The following is a 22,162-nucleotide window of genomic DNA, read 5'->3' as shown; positions in this document are numbered from 1 at the left end:
GAATTAAAAACGGCTGAAGCAGTTCCTTCCACTCATGCGGGATTAAACTCCAGTGACTGACTGTAATTTTTAAGAAGGGATTATCACATCCAAAAACTACCGTCAAATATATATGCTTGGTATTACTAATTTTCTTCTTCTAGTATCTAAAGTAATTTCCAGTGAGGACACTCGTTGAATTGCTGTCACATCTTGTTGCATCCAAATTACATCAGTTCAAACCAATTATGAAACACCTGAAATACCACATGTCATGAACCATGGGTGCCATCCAAACTATCAAGAAACCTGAATAACCTCTTCTAATGACTTGTTGACATACATTTTCAAGTCTAGTCACAGGTTTTACTTAGAAAGTGCAATATAAAAAAGATTAATGTTGCACTAGGTTTACATTTGCTGACCAACTGGCCTGTGATTGAACTTTGTGATCCAAGTAGTGGCCCCACGCTTCCAGGACAGAGTCTGGCATAACTGGGCTAACAACCTGCTAAGATACTTTTATGTAATAGTGACAGCTGCTCCACATTTAGCCACCGACTGTCTGCACTGTCGCTGTAAGACCATGCTGGAATTAGCCATGTGCTCACCAATTGCAATAAATTTTTAGCACTGCCTCTTTTGTAACAGCATTAGTGGTGCTCCAAATAACAAATGATCTATAAAGTATGCAAAATTCCAATACCTTATTCTATTTTCCTGCAAATTGGAGCAAGTATTAGTTGCTAAAGTAAGACTAAATCACAGCATGTTATATATCAGGTGAGTAAACATAAACTGACAGTTTGTTATGGTCCACAGTGATAGTGATGTCCACACTTGGATTACTTTACTGCCTTCCTAGGCGAGCCAGTTGATCCAGCCTGTCCTGGTCATACTTGAACAGCAGTTTAAACAATCAGGGTTTGAGTCATAAAGCAATCAGGTCTGTTGTCTTGTAATGTCAATCAATTGTGCCGCTTTCACTCACCTTTCCTATTGAAGAGAGTTGGAAAGCAGTAGAAGTTAGTACTGGAGTTCTTAGTCAGAAGCACGACCATGGTATCTCGTAAAGTAATCCAAAAGTACACCAAAACTATGCCCAAGTATTGGGCATACGTATTAGATCCGAATGTGCAGTCCGTCAGTTCAAACAAACATCCTGAAAAGATCACAGTATGACAGTCTTGCTTGTTTTTGATGAAGAAGTTGTTGTTGTTGCCAGTTCAGGTCCAAGCGGAGTGTTGAAGGTCTCTACAGCCAATGGACAATCAGAGCTCAAACACTAATCCTCAGCAGCCTAATTCCTGCCATCCCTCTCTACAGTATCTCCCCCACTCGCTGCTCAACAAGATACCCAGCATCCCCACTGTTGCTCCCCATCTGCAGGCACACTCGCCCCGGATTGGTCAGTCAGGGCGCAGATCAAACTGAGATCATACATGTAAACATTGAAAGGAAGAGAAAGCTGTTGTCAGGGATTTGAGGTACGAGGGCGTCACGGGTGGCTCCCCCTCACTTGAGCCACAGCTTATAGCACTGTTAATAAATAACACTACACTGCTTTGTCTGACTGTACACCGTGTTCACTGTAAAACTCAAGAAACACAGCAAATGTATTTACTTCCTTCGAATTCATTATGAGAATATAACTTTATTGTTTTGCCACAAGGGGGAGTAAGTGAATTAAAAGAATAGATTTCTTAGACCAGATTAAAAACATGTTTAAAAAGAGGCCTGCAGCTCCACAGCACATGGTCACACATGTGAATAATGTTCCCTATTGTTCCCAGCAGCATTACATTAGATTTGTTACTGTGCAAGGAGAATGCAGAAGATGACAAACAATCTTAAATTACTCAGTTAATCAAGAGCTGCTATCTAGAGATGAATTTGATGATCTTGAGTTGCATTAAACACCTTTGTTTAACTTGTTTTCGAGTCAAATTTCTTCGATTTCCTCACTTTTGTTTCTTTTTGTTTCGTATTTAGGACATCTCAAACTCATCTTCTGCTAAGGGGTTGTTCACTTCCTGGTGCGCTGAGCAGAAATGACACGGAATGTATGCCATCTGAACAAATGGAAAACATTCCCATGGTTGTGATCCCACAAGTGACTCAAGACAAAAGCAGTTTACAAAAAAAAAAGAAGAAAAGAAATGAATCGCATGTGTTGCTAGCACATAGCAACAAGTAGAAAAAGATCACCATTTGAACAGAATCCGCTGCTTAAGCGGAGGCTTCACTCACAGATGTCAACAGAAAGTTGAAAGGGTAAAGAAAGTCTTGGACAAAACGTATCTGGTTGTTATGATACAGCACACACTTGACTGGAGAGGCTTGTAGTGACGGGTGGGGCATGGCTGCATGTTAATGAGGGGCTCGTATTATCACTTGGTTCTATGATCACATTGTAATTGTGTCCAAATTAATCACTGACATATTAAAGGCACCATCTGCCACTGAAGCTGGCAGTATTAACGGGCTGCTAGTGATTATGTATGAACATTAAACTGATGTTTACATCTGGGATTTGGATAAACAGACTAAATCTAACGGATGTGATACCGTTTATTCAAGTTCCAGACTTCTCCAGTGAGGACAAAAATCAGCTTCGGGGGGGGGGGGGATTTATAATGACGTGAATAATAAGGATTTAAAGTAGATCATTATAAATGAGTAAACATCTGTTGGCAAGTTTGATTCTCTGGCAGAAAACAGAGACAGAAGGGTTCGGGAGGTATGTTGCATCATCAACTACTGTAAACAAATTACAACCAGTGACACAGATGGCGGTCGAGAGCGTTTATAATATCAAACCATGGCATTACTTTGTACATTTTAGCTGTGACTACTCATTTAAGATTAGGCGTACTTTTGTTTTGCCTATTTTCATTTCATTTTCTAGCAAGGCTTCAAAATCAGAGTATAAAAAATTCACATTTAACATGTAAACTGTGACTAACTGTGCAACATAAACAGTTTATCTCTGACCAACCAGCAGTTTGATTTACCAAGACCAAGTCTCTAAAGGCTTGAATGTATTTCATTTTGTCAGTAAACTGTTCACTTAGATGTTCTAGGGCTGCCCCCTCTAAGTCAACCATTCTGTCATTTTGGTTTTAGTCGACTAAGATTTCTTTAGTCAATCAGTCAATCTTTCATGCTGAATGACTTAATTCCAAGAAACTTATGAACACATCTCTGGTAAACACACAATTTAAAGTGGTGACTTTTTTTTTTTTTTACAGATCTGTCAATTAAATCAACAAATCAATTAGTGGACTAAAAGAGTGTTAGTCAACCAAAACGTTCTTTGTTGGAGGACAGTCCTACCATTTTCTGTAAAATTGTATTTCCATAAGCCCTCTCCCCACCGCCAGGAAATACTGAACCCTTAAAAATAAAGAAATAAAAGAGGAGAAAATAAATATCTGACCTTATTATGTGTAAATATACTGTTGTCAACTTGTAAAATACTCACATATTTTATTTCTAAAGTAGAATGTAAAACTCCTTCCAGGTTGCTAAAATGTGACCTCAGTGTCTTCAGTGGCTTCGGTTCCACCGGACAGATACGACAACGCAGATATTATAGTTACAAAGAAAATGGACAACTAACTGCTCAAAAGATGGGTTACTTCAGAGTGTTAATAGTTAAATCTACTGTAAAAAGCAACAGTTTAAGACCCCTGCTTTAGATAGAGCACCACACACACACACATATTAACACAGACAAAATACCACTGGCGTGATGTGACTCTAGAACCGCTTCATGGGAAGCAAACAGATGCATATACCCCACACACACACCTAACTTCCCTGCCCTAACTTGCCCCTCTTGTCTCTCTTCTTTCGCACCGCCAGGCAGACAGCCACGCAGAGACATTATTCTCTCCCGCTCTGAGGGTGAAGTCTGCCAGGTGCTTAAGCCTCTCTAATCAGCACAAACCCAACTGAAGGCATAGCGATGACAGTGGGGAAGGGCTGCAGGCTCACTGTTCCTCTAAAAGCAAGTATCTATAGTCTGGATACACTGACTGGACACATCCTGGTCAGAGCTCGCATGCTCCATTGACTTGGTTTTCAATGAATTAAATATAAACATCTAAGCTGAAAGAAAGGAAGGACGAAGCGTGGTGTGACAAGGACGGCAATCCAGGTAACAGATACACCTGCATGATCTGGCACGCATGGGTTGCACTCAGACAACACAATCTGTATGCCAGCAAACCAGCACGTATCAGAAACCACCAGACATATACTCAAGGTGCACCCATATGGACACTAAACATTTTGCAGGTGGCCAGTTTTGCATCACAATCAATGTCGTGACATCAGTTTACATCCTGAACCTCCCAACGGCCTTCATCCGTCACTTCACAGTTTAAAAAAGGTCAAGAGTGAGCGAACTCCTGTTCTCAAAGTCAATGTCATTCATAGTGATGAGTTCTCTCTCGATACGCAACTAATCAAATGCCATTAAAGAAACTGCAGGAGAATGTAAAACATCCAGGCCTGCTAGTGCCTGTTTAATGTATCCAAGGCGTTGCCACCGGCTCCTACTATTAATAAAACGGCTCCACAGTCTTATTAGCAGAACAAGAGTGAGTAGAGACACAAATAATGGACCGGGTGTATTTAAGGTACAATTCTTAGCAGGTTGGTGAGTGTTCGTTAAATCACAACTAAAGAAAAAGAATCATTGTTCCATTTGTTACTAGATACTTAAGAGTAGAAATTAAAAAAAAAAAAACTGCTACAACATTGTAGTCATGCTAGCTGTGCGGTGGTGTCAGTCAGTCGTTGGTCCAGACTATCAGAATAGCTCAACAACAATTGGAAGAATAGCCACTAATTTTAAATTACTCCTAATGACTTTAGTCATCCCCTGACTTTTACTCTAGCGCCACCATCTTCAGAATAAATTAAATGGTGGATCTCCTCCCTAACACCTCTCGGTAGGCCCGTTAAAACACCAGGTTGTGCTGCTGTGAACTGGGCAAGTCCCTGTATTACATACAAGCAGGCTTATCACAGCTCCAGTCCTTGAATGCATCACGAAAGAACAGCGTGTTCTCGGAGAGGAAAACATGAATAACCCAACACTGTGTGCACCTTTACTAAAGTCTCGTGAGGTAAAACCAATGAAGTTATCTTCTACCCTTTACAGTAAGCCCCATTGATTAAAAACAGCCATTTCACTACAAAAGTCATGACTGGTGACTCCAAGAAAATGTTCCAAGCCACAGTGTGTTGGCAAACATTTTCCTTCCGGGACAATAGCTTGTGCAGTTTGTGCAAAGCCACAGTAACGTATCTGCACATCTTGGCAATGAAACAATGTATGATTTCAGAAATAATAACTGTTGCTGTTTGGCTTAGTTTGAGTGTGGTAACACTGACACCAAACATTAGAGGAGTGCGAAGAATAAAAGGAACTTGATGAAATGAAAACGGAGCGCATTATTCAATTGGGACCAGCGGGCAAACTGGCACCTAGTAAACCTCTCTTACCATTCGCGTGACCTAAATATGATCTCCTCTGCCCTTCAGGTGTGGTGAGTCTTCACCTATTGAAATGAAATCCTAGTAAATACCCATGAAACCCTGTGATTATCAACAAGCATGTGTGCAGCTGTTTACTATACAGGTAGTCAAGTCCTCGTCTACAGGAACGTCAGCATTGGCTTAATTCTCACATAACACCCGAGCAGAGTGTGTGCTTGTGTTGTGTGTGTGTGTGTGTGTGTGTGTGTGTGTGTGTGTGTGCTTAACTGTCAGATATTTTATATACAAAGTGAGCAAAAGTACCCCTAAAGGACAACACATGAGAGAATAAACAAGCGCTTTTCCCATGAAGGCTGAATAATGTTTGTCAGAGGTAAACACCTCTATGACGGGCTGGTTTCCGCCATGAGAGGCAGAAAGTGAAACGCCACAACGTGTCAGTTTTCTCAAACCTGTTCTCCTGCCCTTGTAATTGTGTCATAATCACAACACAACTACAATAACTACCAACACTACAGTACTGTAAACAATATTAAAGTTAGGCCTACCATTCTAACAGCAATATCATTTTCCATGAATTAAACGAAGGTTGATGTTGGCTTTGGCCAATGTCTCAGTGTTGTTGTTAGCCTGTGTGTGTGTGTGTGTTTCACTGCACACTGTGGTGTGTATAATTCAGTATATTCCAAATGGATCTAAATAAGGATGCTGTAACTTGTGCCTATATTGCCTCCTTGCTTTCTTTCACTTCCCTAAATGTGTTGCAAGTTTTCCATCAGTCTTTTACTTCTTCTATTATCTAACATCCCAAAGCTCAACACTTGAGCTCTACCTTCCATAAAAACACAACTTAAATTGTTCTTAAATTAAGGAGCATCTACAACAAAATCTTCAACAAAAGCCAAACTAAATGGCTCATATGATCTGTCACCTGGCATGTATGCCAAACGCACACAAAGGGCTCCCTATTTCTAGCCTCCTCAGAGAAATATCTTTATAAAGCTGAGGAATGTGAGGAATCTCTGAGGGAGTGTTTCGGGTGAACAAGTGACCTTCTGAGTGTACCTTGGTAGGACTGTATAACCTAATCAGTCATCCCTTCACCTTATTTCCATTTACCAAAACCAAGGCCATTCCTCTTCAAAGCCATTACGAGGTCAAGACAGGATCAGAGCAACAAGAGTTTCATAAGAGAGTGATAGAGTAAATTGACAGCGCGGCAGGGACATGAATCACTGTCTGACAGGTACGCAATGACGGGTATTAATAGTGTAAGGAATTAGAGAAATGGAAGAAAACTAACACGCGACAACAGATAATCTCTGTCTTTTGGCTCAGGATGAAACATTGTTCAGGTAATGAGAGAAGACAATGGGTTTACCACACTGAAAGGTCCATGAGGCCAGAGTTTATCGCTCCAAAACTGCCACTGTGCGGTTCCCTATCTGGTCAAACTCCATAGGCCTTGTTTACAAAGAAACATTCCCACAAAGAGAACTCTTCCCCTAAACAATATTCTCCAAAACATTTTCAGAGAGTGATCCATTACAATTTACTTTAAAAAAAACACACACACAATTTAAAAACAAAACAAAACAAACTTCAGGTAAAGGAGGAAAGTGTTGCGGCCAACTGTGGATTAACTTCAACATTAGTTTGGGTTATCCTTAAGTATTGAGATATAAACATTTGAGTACACCGTGTTTGAAAGACTACAGAATCTGCTGCTTTGTATTGATGGGTCAAATAAAACATTTTGAAAAGTTGGTTGAAAGGTTGTTATATTGTCTAGCGCTGCAACAAAAATTAGTCATTATTGTTTTCAACACTTTGTGTCTATGGCGATCTATAAGTCACAAATGAAGGACTGAGGTTTGACACCAAGGCGATCATACTAGTCTCCTACGCACACATGTGATCCTCTATGGCACCAGTGTCTCGATGCGAGGAGGACCAGTGGGAGTGGAGGGGGTCAGGAAAACAGAACCCCTTGTTTCTCCCTCACTGTAACAGTCCTGGCATGGCTTTTAATTAACTGGCACCGTGCCTGCCATACCAGGCAGTTAGTGGGCAGGAGGCCCCTCTGGCATCAATACCGATCATCATCACAGGCTCAGCTGGAGGTATTCAAATTTCTGGGCAAGTGTGTTACACTGCACCGTGTCCTGCTCCTGCAATAAACCTCCTCTGGATGCATTTTGGGAATTGCTGAGAGCTCATTGTCCAATCAGAGGAAGCGTCTGGCGAAGGAGTGTGCTGTGGTTGTTGCCAGCACCAACAATATGCACGCCACACACAACACGTCGATTGCTAAGGCGTTCAATGGCAGCATATGTTAATAACCGGCAATAATAACACAATATATAATGAATATTCATTGTGTCTGCCATCACAATGTTGGTTACAACTTTTTTTTGTAAATCCAGAAATCTACTCTAAGTAAAAGAAGGATTCACTGATGTGGGAAGCAGCCTCTAAATCACCTTGGCCAGAGGAGACATATCTTATCTCTCTTCACAGTTTACTTTTTCTGACAAACACTGCTGTTGTTTCTAACCCATAGTAGCACAATATACCCGTCTAGCTGAACTACAAGGTCGGAGATTCTACACGGAGAAGACGCAGCAAAAGAAACAGGCCTCCGTCTGAAAAGCAATTAGCAAAGACTGAACCAAACACGGTGAGCGCTTTTCAGTTTTTGCATGAGCCGACTTAGTAGAAGGAAGGTTTTGCTGGTTGCTGTTTTTGTGTTTCAGGTATTACAACATCAAGGTTTGATTAATGAGTGCGCAAAACTAAAGTTAGCACTTGCAGTTCACACAGGAGAAAACAGGACTGGTACAGTTTTGCATGCCGACATACGAGTGCACATATGCAAGCTTCAACAAGCTCTTGGAAAAGTGTGTTGCTGCAATTTCCTTGGGAGCGTGTGAACAATAACTTCTTTTTAGTTCACTGTGTGTGTGTGTGAGTTGAGTTTTACTTCAGTTGTTGACTGTGTGAGTGTTTGTGTACGTGTGTGTGTGTGTGTGTGTGGCTGCACAAAAGGTCGTCCACCTCCACGCGTGACCACATTGCAGCACCTTCACCCTCCACATAACCTGAAGACCAGGTAAGTTAAGTGATGGTATCACAAAACACGACAGACAGAGATTTCTTTTCACGGCGAGCAAAGGGAGCCGAAGGTCAGAAGGCGGGTAGGAAGTCAGTTAGTTCAAACATCCTCGCCTGTGAACAAACACATATGCCTGGGAGCCAAGGAGCAGCATGTCGAACTGGTTCCCAGGACCTTATTCTTACTCGTCTTAGAAAAACAACTGCTCTCTATAGAAATGTATTTAAATGTCTTTTAAAAGAGCTCTTTGTTAGGGTCAATACATTACCTGGCCACATTGGTGGGTTTTAGCCCATTAACTAAAAATTACTTCACAAACAGTAATGCTGTCGTCTCATGTTGAAATGACACCACCGGCCCTCTGGAAGCTCGGAAATACATCTCTGAGTTTCCCCCGGAAAATGTTTTCGCCAAGGTGGTAAGACGGTCGACTACTCATCTTGTGATGAATGAAATTATCAATAACTACATTCATTATAGTTTGCTTTTTTATGGTATTTGCTGTGTCAAGTAGTTCCTCTGCTCTTTTAGCCAACAGGTTGATGCTTTATTTCATAAAAAAAACCTATTATAATGTTATTGTGGGTTGTCTTTGTTTCTGGTGAAGTGCCCCACCCAAGGAAACGTTTTCTTAATTGTAAAAAATACATAAAACATACTTTTAAAATATTCAAGGGGATAAAATAGTCACTGATCATCCTGTAGACTCTTACCATGACTGTTACCTTGTGAATGAGTCTGTCTTCCTGACTTCAGTCCTCCCTTGTGTCCACCCTGATGCCCATCCAAAGCTAAGTCAAGTGCAGGACCTAGACCCAGGCGTTTTCCCTTAGCATCAAGATCCTTCCTCTTCTTACCCTTCAGCCAGGTCAGAGCTTGGTTCAGGGAGCGACTGCGCTTCTTCCGGCCCCTCTTGCTGTGCTTCTCCTGGGCAAAAATATCAACCACGTCCTGGGGAAGCAGTTCCCCGAACCCCAGCGAGTCACGGTTTGACATAGCAACTCACAGTGGAGCTACGCCCTGAAAGAAGAGATGGGGAGTTTATTGTCATCATCATCATCATCATCAAAACATTACATGCGCTGGCACTCAGGTTGAGATATTAATCAAACGACCACATCGATTTCTAACGTTCCTGGCGTCTACTGGTTTCAATGCATTAAAGTGAATTTTGACATTTTGTGCAGTTGAAGCAGGGGGCTGTTATGAAAATAAACCTTGCTGTTGTGTTCAAGAAAATCACAATATGAGAGTTGAGAGTTGGCTGCTGCCAAGAAACAGGTTTTTTTTAACTCAGGAAGCTACCAAATTAAATTACTGTATCGGATTACTGTCCAGGTTTGATTTCTCATCAACATGGCTCATTAGTCACATGCTCTTCCGTAGTAAATGTAGTGGGTGTAAATGTTAATGTTGGTGCTGCATTGAATAAACCACAGAAGCACCAAGGTTAACAATGATGGATGACACCTAGCCAAACAGGTTTCAAGTCTTGGTAAGATGAGTTGTATCTTGAAGATAGGCTTTTCTTACGTGTTTTTAGTCAATCTGAAACATAAATTATGCTTTGGAAAATGTAAAGTCAGTAAAGTAAATAAATCCAGTTGTACTGCACATAAACCCAGCATCAATTAAGTGTCCATAGTTGCAAAGTTGTGTTCTTAGACAACCCCAGTTGGTATGTGTGTGTGTGTGTCTGCGTCTCTCGTTCGACCCACACGCTCAAACTTCACAGTTCTGCAAAGAAAGCACTGGCACCGCTCCCTTCATTCCATAACATGGAGTCATAATTCACAAAGCCGCACCCGTAAGACTCCTGCACTTTTGCACAACAGCACACTAGGAAGAGCTAGACAATGGAAAAGTAAACAGTCTGTCTGTGTTTACTATCTTATACATCAAGTTATTATAGTTGTTTGATGGAAAGAGACTGTAAGCAATCATGGTGGAAAACATAAAATTAAATAAAGAGAATTTAACACAAAAGCGTGCATTGAGGCACTTCTAATGAACAGTGTCCATTCATATATCAGTGTAGTTTCTGTTTCGCGTTGCTTGTGATGTTTCATTGGCATCCACACCCCGTCACCTTGCTGAACTCCTCTCGTCTGAGGCAGGTTTCCCAGCCTTGCTCCTGGGGATCTGTAGCTTACACTGGGCTCCTTCCAGCTGCGAACTTTATTAGATACTTATCTCCAAATAACAGGCTAAAAAAGTAGGTGCAAGCTCTTAAGATGACAGGAGTTGCAGCAGCTCGCCTATAAGCACACAAAGACTGGAGGAAGGTGGGAGTGGAGTCAGAGTGAGAGAATTATGAATCCCCGGATGATTCGTTTCTATGAGAGTTCATAAAAAAAGGTTTTGGCTGCCGTGTTGCTTCACGGTCGCACATGAAAAAACATTGCAGGCAGATTTCAGCACAAGCAATGTGTGAGTAATGGGAACAAACGTCTTTTCACGGATTGTATGAATACCTTCCTGCCCCCGACGAGACATGAAGCTAAACCACATAAACCTGTCTTGTTGTCGGAGGATTACAAATGGGACTTCTCATCATCAAAGCTCTGTGTCGTGCAGACGGGGAGCTGTGTTGAGGAGTTAGAGGACACCGTGATGTATCATATGGAAGGTTTTCAAGCGAATGTGCACTTTTTAAAACCAGATGCCTTAAAGACTCTTCATTGAACACAAATTGGTTTTACATCAGTCAAATCTTGACTCTCTAAAATAGTTTCAACCAGAACTGAACCTTCATGTCAGTAGGATTTATTGCAGGACTCCTGTATTGGACTGCATTCGTTTTAGCTGGGTGTACCTAATAAACTGGTAACTGTGTGACGTCTTCAAGGCAGGCGTTGGTCTTCGGCTATTAAAAGTAGAAAAAAAGTCTACAGCCGCACAAGTGCTAACATGCTAACACCGTCTTACTTTAGCATGCTAACATTTGCTAACTAGCGATACACAAAAAGATACTCCAGACTCAAAATGCTGTTAAATCTGGTGTCTGTCCTGTCCAGAAAGAGACGTATGCAGCCCCATATGAGAGACTTAAGATGAGTACTTGAAGTACTTGAACACTTCTCTAAACTTTATACATATGTGGGCGGTTTTTTGAAGTAATTCTTAATGTAGCCCAGCAGAACTTGTTATACACTGCCTCACATCTGTAGTGGCCCAGTGTGCATGGAAGAGATGCGAGGGGTGAGTTTTAGTGAAAGGCCAACAACAAGACAGGGCATCAGTCTTCTCCAGAGAAAAGTACCAGGCCTCTCCCTGCACTAAGGCCCCGTGTTTCTCCTGCTCCAAATTACAGTCATTTATGCATGACTAAGATTTGTGCATATCTCTCTCTCTCTCTCTCTCTCTCTCTCTCTCTCTCTCTCTCTCTCTCTCTCTCATCTCTCTCTCATCTCTCTCTCTCTCCTCTCTCTCTCTCTCTCTCTCTCTCTCTCTCTCTCTCTCTCTCTCTCTCTCTCGTCTCTCTCTCTCTCTCTCTCTCTCTCTCTCTTCTCTCTCTCTCTCTCTCTCTCTCTCTCTCTCTCTCTCTCTCTCTCTTCACTCTCTCTCTCTCTCTCGAGGAGAGGAGGCTGGTTCATTCATTATGCCGCTCTCAGTGCAACAACTCCGCGTGTTGTTTCCACCACAGAGGGACAAGAGTAATGGTAAGAGCTGTGGGACACGGCGGAGGACCACCCAGCAGACCGTCTGTCTGTGCAGTCCGGGCACAAGGAGTTGACTCATGCCACCATTGCTGTGGTTACGCATAACAACCTACAATTTTCAGTTTTCCAAACAAATGTAATGAGGTGACGCACACGGTGGAGTGTCCTTTAAAATTCTCACTGTTTGTTTGATGACGTCCATTTATCTTTTTGTTACAATTCCAGAAAATGTCGCGTCTCTTGGGTTTATAGGTAAAAGGTGACACAACCCTCTCTCTGTAAGCTCACAGTCTCTCCTCAAAGTTAAAGCATCATGGCCGACATCTTAATTATAGTGTTGCTTCATAGTGCCAGCAGTGACGTAAACCTTAACCACACCTCTTAATTCATAAAAGCTGATGCACAAACTACAGGCACGCTTTAAAATCAAATTTGTTTTTGGGGTTCCGAAACCTCCACCAGCATTGCCTACACTACACACATCAGGGTGTCTCAAGTTATCAGAAAGATCATGATCAACTCATAATGCCTAAGCTGATTTACAAACAAAGTTGAATGTTCCCTCTCTCTCACACACTCTAAACCCGCTGTGGTTTCCCAGCCCAGCCCCAGTACTGCCGGAGCAGGCATGTGTTCCAACACGCTGTTTACTTATCCTTTACAAAAGACGCCAGGCTTTCACATTGAACAGGAGATACCGCTCACACACAGCAAACCTCAACGCAGTGTGTCAATAGCTGCAGCACTGACTGATTATCTGACATTGACAGCAGTGTGTGCATACACATCAGGATGAAGTAAACCTGATAATAGTTTACACACGGTCAGGAAACGGACTGCGAGACTCTGTGAGCATATCTGGAAATGACACTTTTCCACTGTGTATTTTTGACAGCTATATGTCCTGGAAAGGAGTTTGAGGAGATAAATTCCAGAGCAAAAGGGGCTCTCTTCTCCAGTTTTACCGTCAATAGACTTCCAGCGAAGCACTTACACCTGCCTTGCCTAAAGCAAAACAGAGTAAGATGGCTTACTGTGCAAATCCAAACTGAAATCCATGAATATACCAAAGATCTCAATCTCACAATGGGCTCTACTGTAACTCTATTTGACAAACTGGTGCGTAAACAGAATGAGGAAAATGGTAAAAGGACTTGGACTTGTATAGCGCTTTTCTAGTCTTCCGACCACTCAAAAGCGCTTTATCACTACATGTCATCATTCACCCATTCACACACTGATGGCAGGGTCTACACCGTGCAAGGTGCCACCTGCCCATCAGGACAAAATAGCATTCATACCCATTCACACACCGCAGGCACAGCCTACGGGAGCAATTTGTCTTGCCCGAGGACACATGGACATGGACTACCAGTCATTGTCTTTGATGGTTATCAAGATATCGAGATACACAATTACGTTGTCTGAATTGATAACAAGCACATACTGACTAACTAACATTTTGCACTAAAGTTCCTAAATAAATGAGAAAATATTCAGTACTTTTCATTCGCCGGGTACTTAATTCACACAGGAGTATATAAAACCATGTGTTTATTTCATAAAGACTATTTATGTTATTACCAGCAAACATGCTGCATCATGATATACAGTATATATATATCGTTATCTAGATATGAAATGATCTATATCGTGATAGATTTTGGCCATATCGCTACCGTAAAACTACTTTAGGTGACTTGCTTGTAAACAACAGATCCAGACTTGCAGTTATTTTTGCAGCATTTATTTTAGGGATTTACTTCACAAGATGGTTTTGTGTGAAAAAACACACCAATGTGGTAAAGAATTGAATGGTAAAGGGAAAAAAACAACTTAAAATACTATTTAATCCAAATTCAGAGTTGGACTGCCTTAAAAACAACTCCAACTTGAGGGTACAGCAATTATGAGAGTGGGAAATATGAACAATGTGAATTTCACAGGCAGTGGTGGGGGACGAGGGAGGGTGGGGGTCTCCAGGAAATGTAACTTTGAATGCGGTGAGTCACACAGGGAAGCTGACGGAGCGCACTCCAATGCCTCACAGGGGATAAGGCAAAGCCGAGAGGGAGCGGCCTGCGATACAGGCAGCCACCTTTGTTTGAATTAGGACTGGCTCAGTTTGACCAGGAGGCCGTTCACATCTACGCAAGAGCTGCCGGGATTCACATGGCAGGATTTAGCCGCCAACAAGCGAAGGCTAAGGTCAGACTGAATGTGGTTAGACGGAAATACCAGATTAACAAGGTTAATGTTCTCCTGTTTGTGGGGGGGAAAAAAACGAGGTTTTTGTTCTGTTGTAGTCTCCCTGCTGAGATATTCGGAATATCCTTTCCAGTAACCAGTAGCCAGTTTGGGCAACAACCGTTTTTTTTTTTTTTTTTCAAACCACACTTAAGAGTGACTCTCTTAACTAACTGGCGAGTCTTCAGCACTGTAAAAACTAGTGTTACCGTTCGGCACCTGCAGGCATCTATCAGGGCGTTGGCTGTCATCTCAAGGCATTATCAAACAAAGAGGAGCATGTCTGCTACTCAAGAGCGAACTCAAGCAACCCAGTCTGGGCTCCAGCTCTCCACACTCACTGTAGAAGAAATGCACTGAGATGGAGGATGAGGCCACAAACTGGAAACGCTCAACCCCACGGCTTCAGGGGAGAGCTTTGTGGGAGTCATCGGAGTCATCAATGAAAGATTTGTATTGACAGAGAGGATTACAAGAAACATAACTAATGAGACCAAGTAGCTCATGAAAACTTTGTTTTAAGAGTTGGGTTTCGCGGGGGTGGCCACAAGTTTCCTGGTTCCACACCAACGTATCAGCGTAGACACACAGTGGCGAAGGTCTCGGGACAGAAACACAAGGCCTTACTGACATTATGTGGTCCCTTTGTTTTGCTGCAGAAAGGATACAGTTTCTGAAAACGACCATGTAGGTAATGCCAGTGTTAGAAATAAACACAACGACGCCATAAGACAATAATGACACAAATAAACCAGAATGCTATGTAACTGAACTCACTGAGCTTATAGACACTGTGCGTGCGTGTGCGTGTGCGTGTCTCAGAGATCTGTGGACGGGGTAATTCAAGTTGGCGCAATGCAAGGCCGCTGTAGCCATGCAGCAGCTTGTCTGGTAAGAGCAGCGGCTGCATTCCTGAGAGATTGATAATTACCGACTGAGAAACTCTTCACTCCAATTCTGCTTTACCCCCCCCTCTTGTTCTCCCTTTCACCCCCTCCCTCCCTCCCTCCCTGCCACACATCCCTCATACAGTACAGTGGCCTCGGAGACCGAGCCATGAAAGAAAAAGGATAATGGCTGGCGCATGGGAGTCATTTTGAGATAAGATTATAACAGGGGGTTGTGTGCACTGCCCAAGGTAATTGTTGACTGTGTATGCTTTTTAGAGGAGAGTCGCAAATAATCTAACTCAATTGAAACAGGACGGATTTTCCTTTTACAGACCAAGTGGAAAAATATGCATCACAGTATGAAAAATAAATGAATGCATATACGATATTATATATATAAACATATATTTACACACAAAGACTGTATTTTAACGATACTTTGTGAGAATTGCAATTTCCTGTTAAGTGTTTTTGGTTATTTTCTATCTTTCTTGATATCTGACAATATATTCTCAAGACCTTTGCATTAAATGTGTTCAGTGTATTACAAGCCTTATTACCTAAAATGTTTCTATTTAGGGCTGCAACTAATGAGCATTTTCATTAACAAACAATCTGCTAATATTTTTCTTGATTAATCAGTTTGTCAATGATAATCCCCCATAGTCCACGGGGGCTGTCAGTTGGGATTTTTTGGCATTTTTGCTTGAAAATGACTTAAATGACTTAATTGATTATGAAAACAATTGCTGCTTAATTATCTGTGAACTAATCAATTCATTGACTGATTGCTTCAGCGCTAATGAGCTGCTGATATACTTTGTCAACAATGCATAAGAAGTGCACCTCCCTGGTACGTGACTGTTTGAGTCCCTCGAATCCCATTTTCCACTGTTTCCTTCTTCGTTTCTTTCCAAAAACAGGACAGAACAATAATGCACATTTTACTTTTCTGTCGCGGTTGAAGAGGCGACAGCCAGCAGAGAGACAGAGGCGGAGCTCTGTTGAGTGTGTTGTTTGCTTTGCGTCCAGGGGTTGCCAGGGGTCCAAGTCTGGACTGCAGCCTTCTGTGGAGCTTAAGACCCCTGAACTGACAGGTCAGTGAGGGGTGAAAAAGAAAGTGTTGTGCAGCAGTGGTGACCAGCTCTCAGCGAAGGCAAACACAGCCGGACACTAGGGGTTTGAAAATACTTCCTGGCATCTCAGTGTGTCTGCTCTACCCCGGGTCAAAACTAAAACTCTGTAGCTGCTTTAAAATCCTTTCAATCCGTCGTTCACTCAGTCCGACAGTCGCCTGACTGTGTACATTTTTATACATATACATTTTTTTAAAAGTCCTCCGTTTAGACCAGAAGTTACGTGAACTCTCAGAGGATCAGAAAATAAAGAGTCTAGGATGTAAGAGCAGAAGACAAACAGGGCCCTCTTGACCGTAACAGCTATTGATTCAATCAATCAGAAGTATTGATGAGGACTCACAGATGAGTTACTCATCAGTGAGTCCTTGTGTTTACCGGCACTCTGTGTCCCACTCATCAGGAGAGTTTCCTCTCACTGCAGGCCTGCATGACACACACATAATCATGCGTCTTTGTTCGTTTCGACACAAATTGTTCGTCCCGCCGCCCTCTCTTGACCAACGGCTTTCCTCTTTCCTCCACTGAGCGGCCACTTCACCACTGATGGATGAACACGGTAAACGACAGAGAAGTGGAACCTACCTGGCTGCACCATCTCCCGACTACAGAATGCACGTTCATTCTGTCTTTCCAGTGACTTCCCTATGTCCATCCCTCATCTCTCACTGCCTCCTGTGTTATCACTCCGTCTCTCCCTTGATCTTCCTCTGAATCTCAGGTATCTACCGGTCTCTGCTGTACCTCTAATGCTTTCATAACACACCTGTAATCTCCATGGGTACAAGCCCTGGCTTGGCAGGCTGGCGAAGAAGGAGCACCGGTACGCGACACGCCCTTACTAAACAAATGTCTCAGCCTCGCCTACCAGAGGGTACAAGAGGTGAACTTGAAGCCATGGAGCCTGGGGGGGGGGGGGGGGGGTCCATCAACCCTTGATCGCTGGAAGTGCTGCAGAGTTTTCAGAAAAGTTTGGATTCGGAGCTTCCAGTCCAAAGTGCAGGAGAGGCAGCAGACAAACAGAGAGGTGGAGACCCCCGAAGAGAGGTGGTCCTGTTATCTCTGCTCGGGTCTATGTGAGAGCAGAGACTCATTGATTTGGCATAAGTTAAACCAAGTGTCAGAGCACCATGCTGCAGTCATTTGCTGCTGGTGTCAGTGACAGGGAAAAAACACACAATAGTCTTCATTGTCATAAGCCAAGAGACGCACTTACTGGTCTTAAATTACCTTTTGCTTAGGATCCCTCAAGGCCAAGCAAAGCAAATCTCCCACACCTAGTTTTTCATGCATGCCTGTACTCAGCCTGGATCTGTTGCACCTCACCTTATCTTATCAAATTCTGTGGGGCTTTTTTACATATTGGGACTATTTTCTTTATTTTAAAGACTGATCTCATATTTTCTTCATATTGCAGCAAATTAGTCAGACAACAGGCAACAGATTCACTTAAATGTACTTAGGCACCCTTAAAAGATCTTGGTACCACTTTACTGTCATTTGAACTTTATGAAAGACAGCCTACGAGGCTTTATGTGGAGGGATTAAAATACATAAAAGGGCACAAAAGAGTGCACTTTTCTGTTGTTCACAACGACAAAACAAAAACGAACTGTTCCTCTTACCTTAACGAACTTTTATGAGCCAGAAGAATTGAGTCAGCCTCTCTCCATTTGAAGCGTCTCCCTGCTGCGCCTTTCCTCTCCAACGCAAGACTTTCACCGTCCGAATGAAAACTTCAGGTGAACCATTTCCGCAAAAAAAAAAAAAAAAAGCACTTCAGGAAGCGACTGGAGTTGTGGATTTGTTTGTACCCGCGGGTACAGGTCCGTTTTATTTTGGATGTCGGCGAGACTAACTTCTCCCACTACTGTCAGTGCCTGTTTGTCTGCGTGGACGCTCCAGCGGACCGCAGAGGGGGAAGTGGGGAAAAGTTGCCGTCGACGTGCAGCTCCCACCTGGAGGAGGCTGAGCGCGCGCAGGTGAGAGCGCGAGGCTGCGGTCGGTGATGTGAGGACATCTAGCGGCGAGACACGGGAACAACAAGTAACACGGAGCAAGAGAGGGAGATAGTGGGTTCTCTTTTCCCCGCACACGTTTCATCTGCAGCTTTTTTTATGCAAAGAACATTTCTCCCGAAGGAATGTTTAGAATGGGTATGCACATCTGGATGTTAACTGTTTTACACACACAACATATGTGATAGTGAATGGCAATACCTGACAGTTAATAGAAAGGATACAAATCACATTGAATTTAAATACCATTTTTATTCACGTAAAAAAAATAATCATATTGTTTGACAATGACCTAAATTAGGCCTAGAGTTCAAATGTAACCATTTTCCTTTGTTTGTTTTTATTCATGCAGAACAACACATCAATGCAAAACCATACAAGAAACATAGAACACGTTACTGACTTATGAAAACCATGTATTTCCAAATCATAATGAATAAAAACTGGCCTGTTTTCAGCTTTGTGACAATGATCTTTATCCCAAATCAAAATACGTGTTTATTTGACAGAGAGTAGAGAATACACTATGAAATGTAATGGTCAACAATGACTCGATGTTGCCATGGACACAGATGATGCAGTCATGCTATCATAAAGACACTCTGGATAAACATGCAGTGCGTATACTTCTAACGTGTGTGGGTACTCTTTAACTGTATTTTAGTGTGTTTTTCATGTGTGATATGAGATATTATATTAAACAAAATATAAACTTATTCAGTGAAGATAATCTCTCAAAGTTGCTTTATAAAATCCCTGCTTAGGTATCCGTGTGTGTGGTGGTTTGCTTGTTTCTATTTGTGTGTGAGGAGTTTGACAAGCAGCATGCAAAACACAGCATGCAAACAAATACTGTCTAACCATGCAAACTTTATGGGCAGCTGAGCTCAGGAAGCTATTAAAAGAATAGGCCTGCTAATGTTTCCTCCTCTGCCTGTGCACTATAGTCTGAGGCCAAAAGGTAGAGAAAAAGTTAGGAAACACTTTCAAGTCATGATGTCACCACCTTTCTGAGATGCACATTAAAAACAGCTGTATAAATATAGCTCTCTCTGGCACTCAGGCTGGTCCAGACATGTGTTAGCTGATGCATGCAGAGCATGTAGGCCGGTCTGCACTGACACAGTTTGTGATCCCCTGTGGGGGTATGAGAGAGTCTTAGATAGAGTTTCCCCCCTGTGCCTCCAGTGATATTAATAAGCAGAAGGTATGCCTCTGTTTTGCTGGAGAAAAACACACTGCAGAGCTGTCCTCAAAGTCAACAGCAAGCTGTTTTCATAGCTGTCTGGACTGTCCTCTGCAAACAAAGTAAGTAGAGCCACAAGTTAATAAGAATTGTTACTGATCAGTTTAAGATTTTGACAATGAAGGTTTTTAAGGTTCCCTTGTGTGGCATCTTTGCCTAATCAGAAATGTCATCATGATTAAATTTACATTACATTTCTTTGTTATGCAAAACAGCCTAAAAAGAATGAGCAGATTAGAGTTGTTGTTGGTTTTTAACCCAATCATCAGTTATTGCTGTGGGTCATTTGATTAATAGCTGTTCTCTATTCTCTTCCAGCTTGTCTCTTTGAAGGCCATGGACAATCAAACATTAACAGAAATTGGGAAAAACATGACATCTACTGAGTCACACAGGGAACTTGTTGAGGATTTCACAGGCAGCCGCCATACTGACTCTGAAACAGGGACGATCACTCCCCTGGATGAGTGTACACCACATCCCGTACCGCGAAGGGACCAGGCGGTCATGGACCACTTGGGGCAGCTTTTCGACCACTGCATCCAGCAAGTGTCCCATCTGGAGACGCGGAGGAAGGAGCTGATACAGGAGCTCCTCTCTCTGCAGGAACCCATTCTGCGAGTCGTGGGGCACCTGAGGGGGAAGCTGGTGGAGACTCAGAGGCTGCTCACGCTGGCTCAACTGGATTATGTCGCCGTTTATGAGGACGTGAAGGAGGTGAAGAGGAAACTGTTTGCTACAGCCAGAGACTGCATCCAGAGCCAGGTGACGCTGGCTGAACAAGAGTATGAGGTGGCTCAGTCTGCTGTTACACAGGTAGGAACCTGGATGGATGATACCTGGAGGATTGACTTACTGTGGCAGGTTATGACAGATGATGGTTTGTTCTGCAGTTTAAGATGTCTCTATCATATCATCTACTGCGTGTATATCATTTTATCTAAATTTGTCAGACAAATGGTTTTGCAGGAAATACAAAAAAAAAATAATTGCATGAAACCGTCAATGTGTGCAACAAACGGCAGTGAGCAATGTAAGGGGTCAATGCTGAATGTAAGGCAGCAGGAAACATTACATACTGTGTAGAATATGGGGAAAAATGTGTGTATATATATATATATACTGTATATATACAAATATAGAACAATACAATATAATTAATATAGTTTGCAAACTTATACATTAAAAAACTGCTGTAAATACCAATGAGAGAAAGTCAGCATGATTTTAAGAAACAAAGGAATTATGTTACAAAAAGTCATTAAAGTCATGAATTTATGGAGAAACTGAAAAGATAAAGCACACTTAAGTTGAACATCTAAAATATTTTTAAATAGCATACATATTAAAATGTATGAAGAGAATGACATGTTGGTTCATGTTTGTAAGATGTTAGTTCAAATAGGTTGTATGTTCATAACAACTGTAGCTTTGCTCAATTACAGTATACCAGTTGCATATGTCTTTTCTTTCAAATCAATTTCACATCCATCCATAGGAGGAGCTCAAGGCCCACATCCAAAGTCTGACCCAGGAGTTGTCCCAGCTCCAGGAGGCCCAGCAGAACCAGCTAAACACCCTGAGGGACCAGGCCTCCAAGCCCCGCAGGCCCAGGGCCACGAGTGACGTCAGCCAGTGCCGGCAGGCTTCTGCCAGACTGCAGCGGCGGCTCAGCGGCAGCGTGAAGGCCCTGGAGTGCTGGTACGAGCCTCGGCTCATGGCCCTGCTAAAGAGAAGGGAGGTCGGGGAGGAGTCCTTGAGGAAAAGCAGGGAGCAGGCCATGGACCTGAGGGCCAGCCTGGGGCCCCTCAGAGAGGCCATGCAGAGACTGGAGGTGCAGAGAGCCTGTCTGGAGCAGAGGGTCACTCTGATGGAGAAGGAGAGGGAGCAGAGCATCACACAGCACAAGGTGACTGAAGTCAGGGTAGAACATGAAATATATAAAGGATGTTTGGTAAAACTAGACCAACTGAGATGTTTCTCTACTTTGCAGGAGACTGTGGAGAAACTAAAAGAGATTCTGAGAGAACTAGAAGTGGAGTTTGAGGTTCAAAGAAAATCTAAGAAAAATTTGGAGGATCGTAATGACAGCATATTGAAAGAGCTGACATTTCTGATGTACGTTTAATCTGAATCTTCTACGGTTTGATTTACCTTGAATTGTGAGCAGCAGGATAAAAACAGACTAACATGTGGCTTGTTTTATAGAGGCAGCGATGAACCCCGTGAAACCACTGAAGAGGAGGATCCTTAGTATTCTGTTTGCAGTGGATACTTATGCTGATCTACATTATACCATGGCATAGAACTTACATTTCATAAAGAAATTATACAAATAATTGTAAAATTCTGCATAAA

The 22,162-nt window shown here is 42.5% G+C and overlaps 1 protein-coding gene across 1 annotated transcript; it reads left to right on the top strand.

The window, feature by feature from the left end:
* The first annotated feature begins 20,140 nt into the window (after nucleotides 1–20,140).
* On the top strand, nucleotides 20,141–21,932 carry LOC142968294 (syncoilin-like). Its single transcript, XM_076108108.1, has 3 exons — nucleotides 20,141–20,620; nucleotides 21,303–21,713; nucleotides 21,798–21,932. The coding sequence occupies exons 1-3, from the start codon at nucleotides 20,141–20,143 to the stop codon at nucleotides 21,930–21,932; spliced, it is 1,026 nt and encodes a 341-aa protein (XP_075964223.1).
* Nucleotides 21,933–22,162: the final 230 nt, after the last annotated feature.

The sequence above is a fragment of the Anarhichas minor genome, unplaced genomic scaffold (genome assembly GCF_050575085.1).
Source record: "Anarhichas minor isolate MPS153535 unplaced genomic scaffold, ASM5057508v1 ptg000040l, whole genome shotgun sequence".
In the NCBI taxonomy this organism is placed as follows: domain Eukaryota; kingdom Metazoa; phylum Chordata; class Actinopteri; order Perciformes; family Anarhichadidae; genus Anarhichas; species Anarhichas minor.
The sequence above is the reverse complement of the archived record's forward strand: the minus strand, read 5'-3'. Positions and strand labels throughout refer to the sequence as shown.

Coding starts and splice junctions, on each gene's coding strand:
- LOC142968294 (XM_076108108.1), top strand. CDS start 20,141: ATGGACAATCAAACATTAACAGAAATTGGGAAAAACATGACATCTACT. Junction 20,621..21,302: donor CTCAGTCTGCTGTTACACAG/GTAGGAACCTGG, acceptor ATCCATCCATAG/GAGGAGCTCAAGGCCCACAT. Junction 21,714..21,797: donor AGAGCATCACACAGCACAAG/GTGACTGAAGTC, acceptor TCTACTTTGCAG/GAGACTGTGGAGAAACTAAA.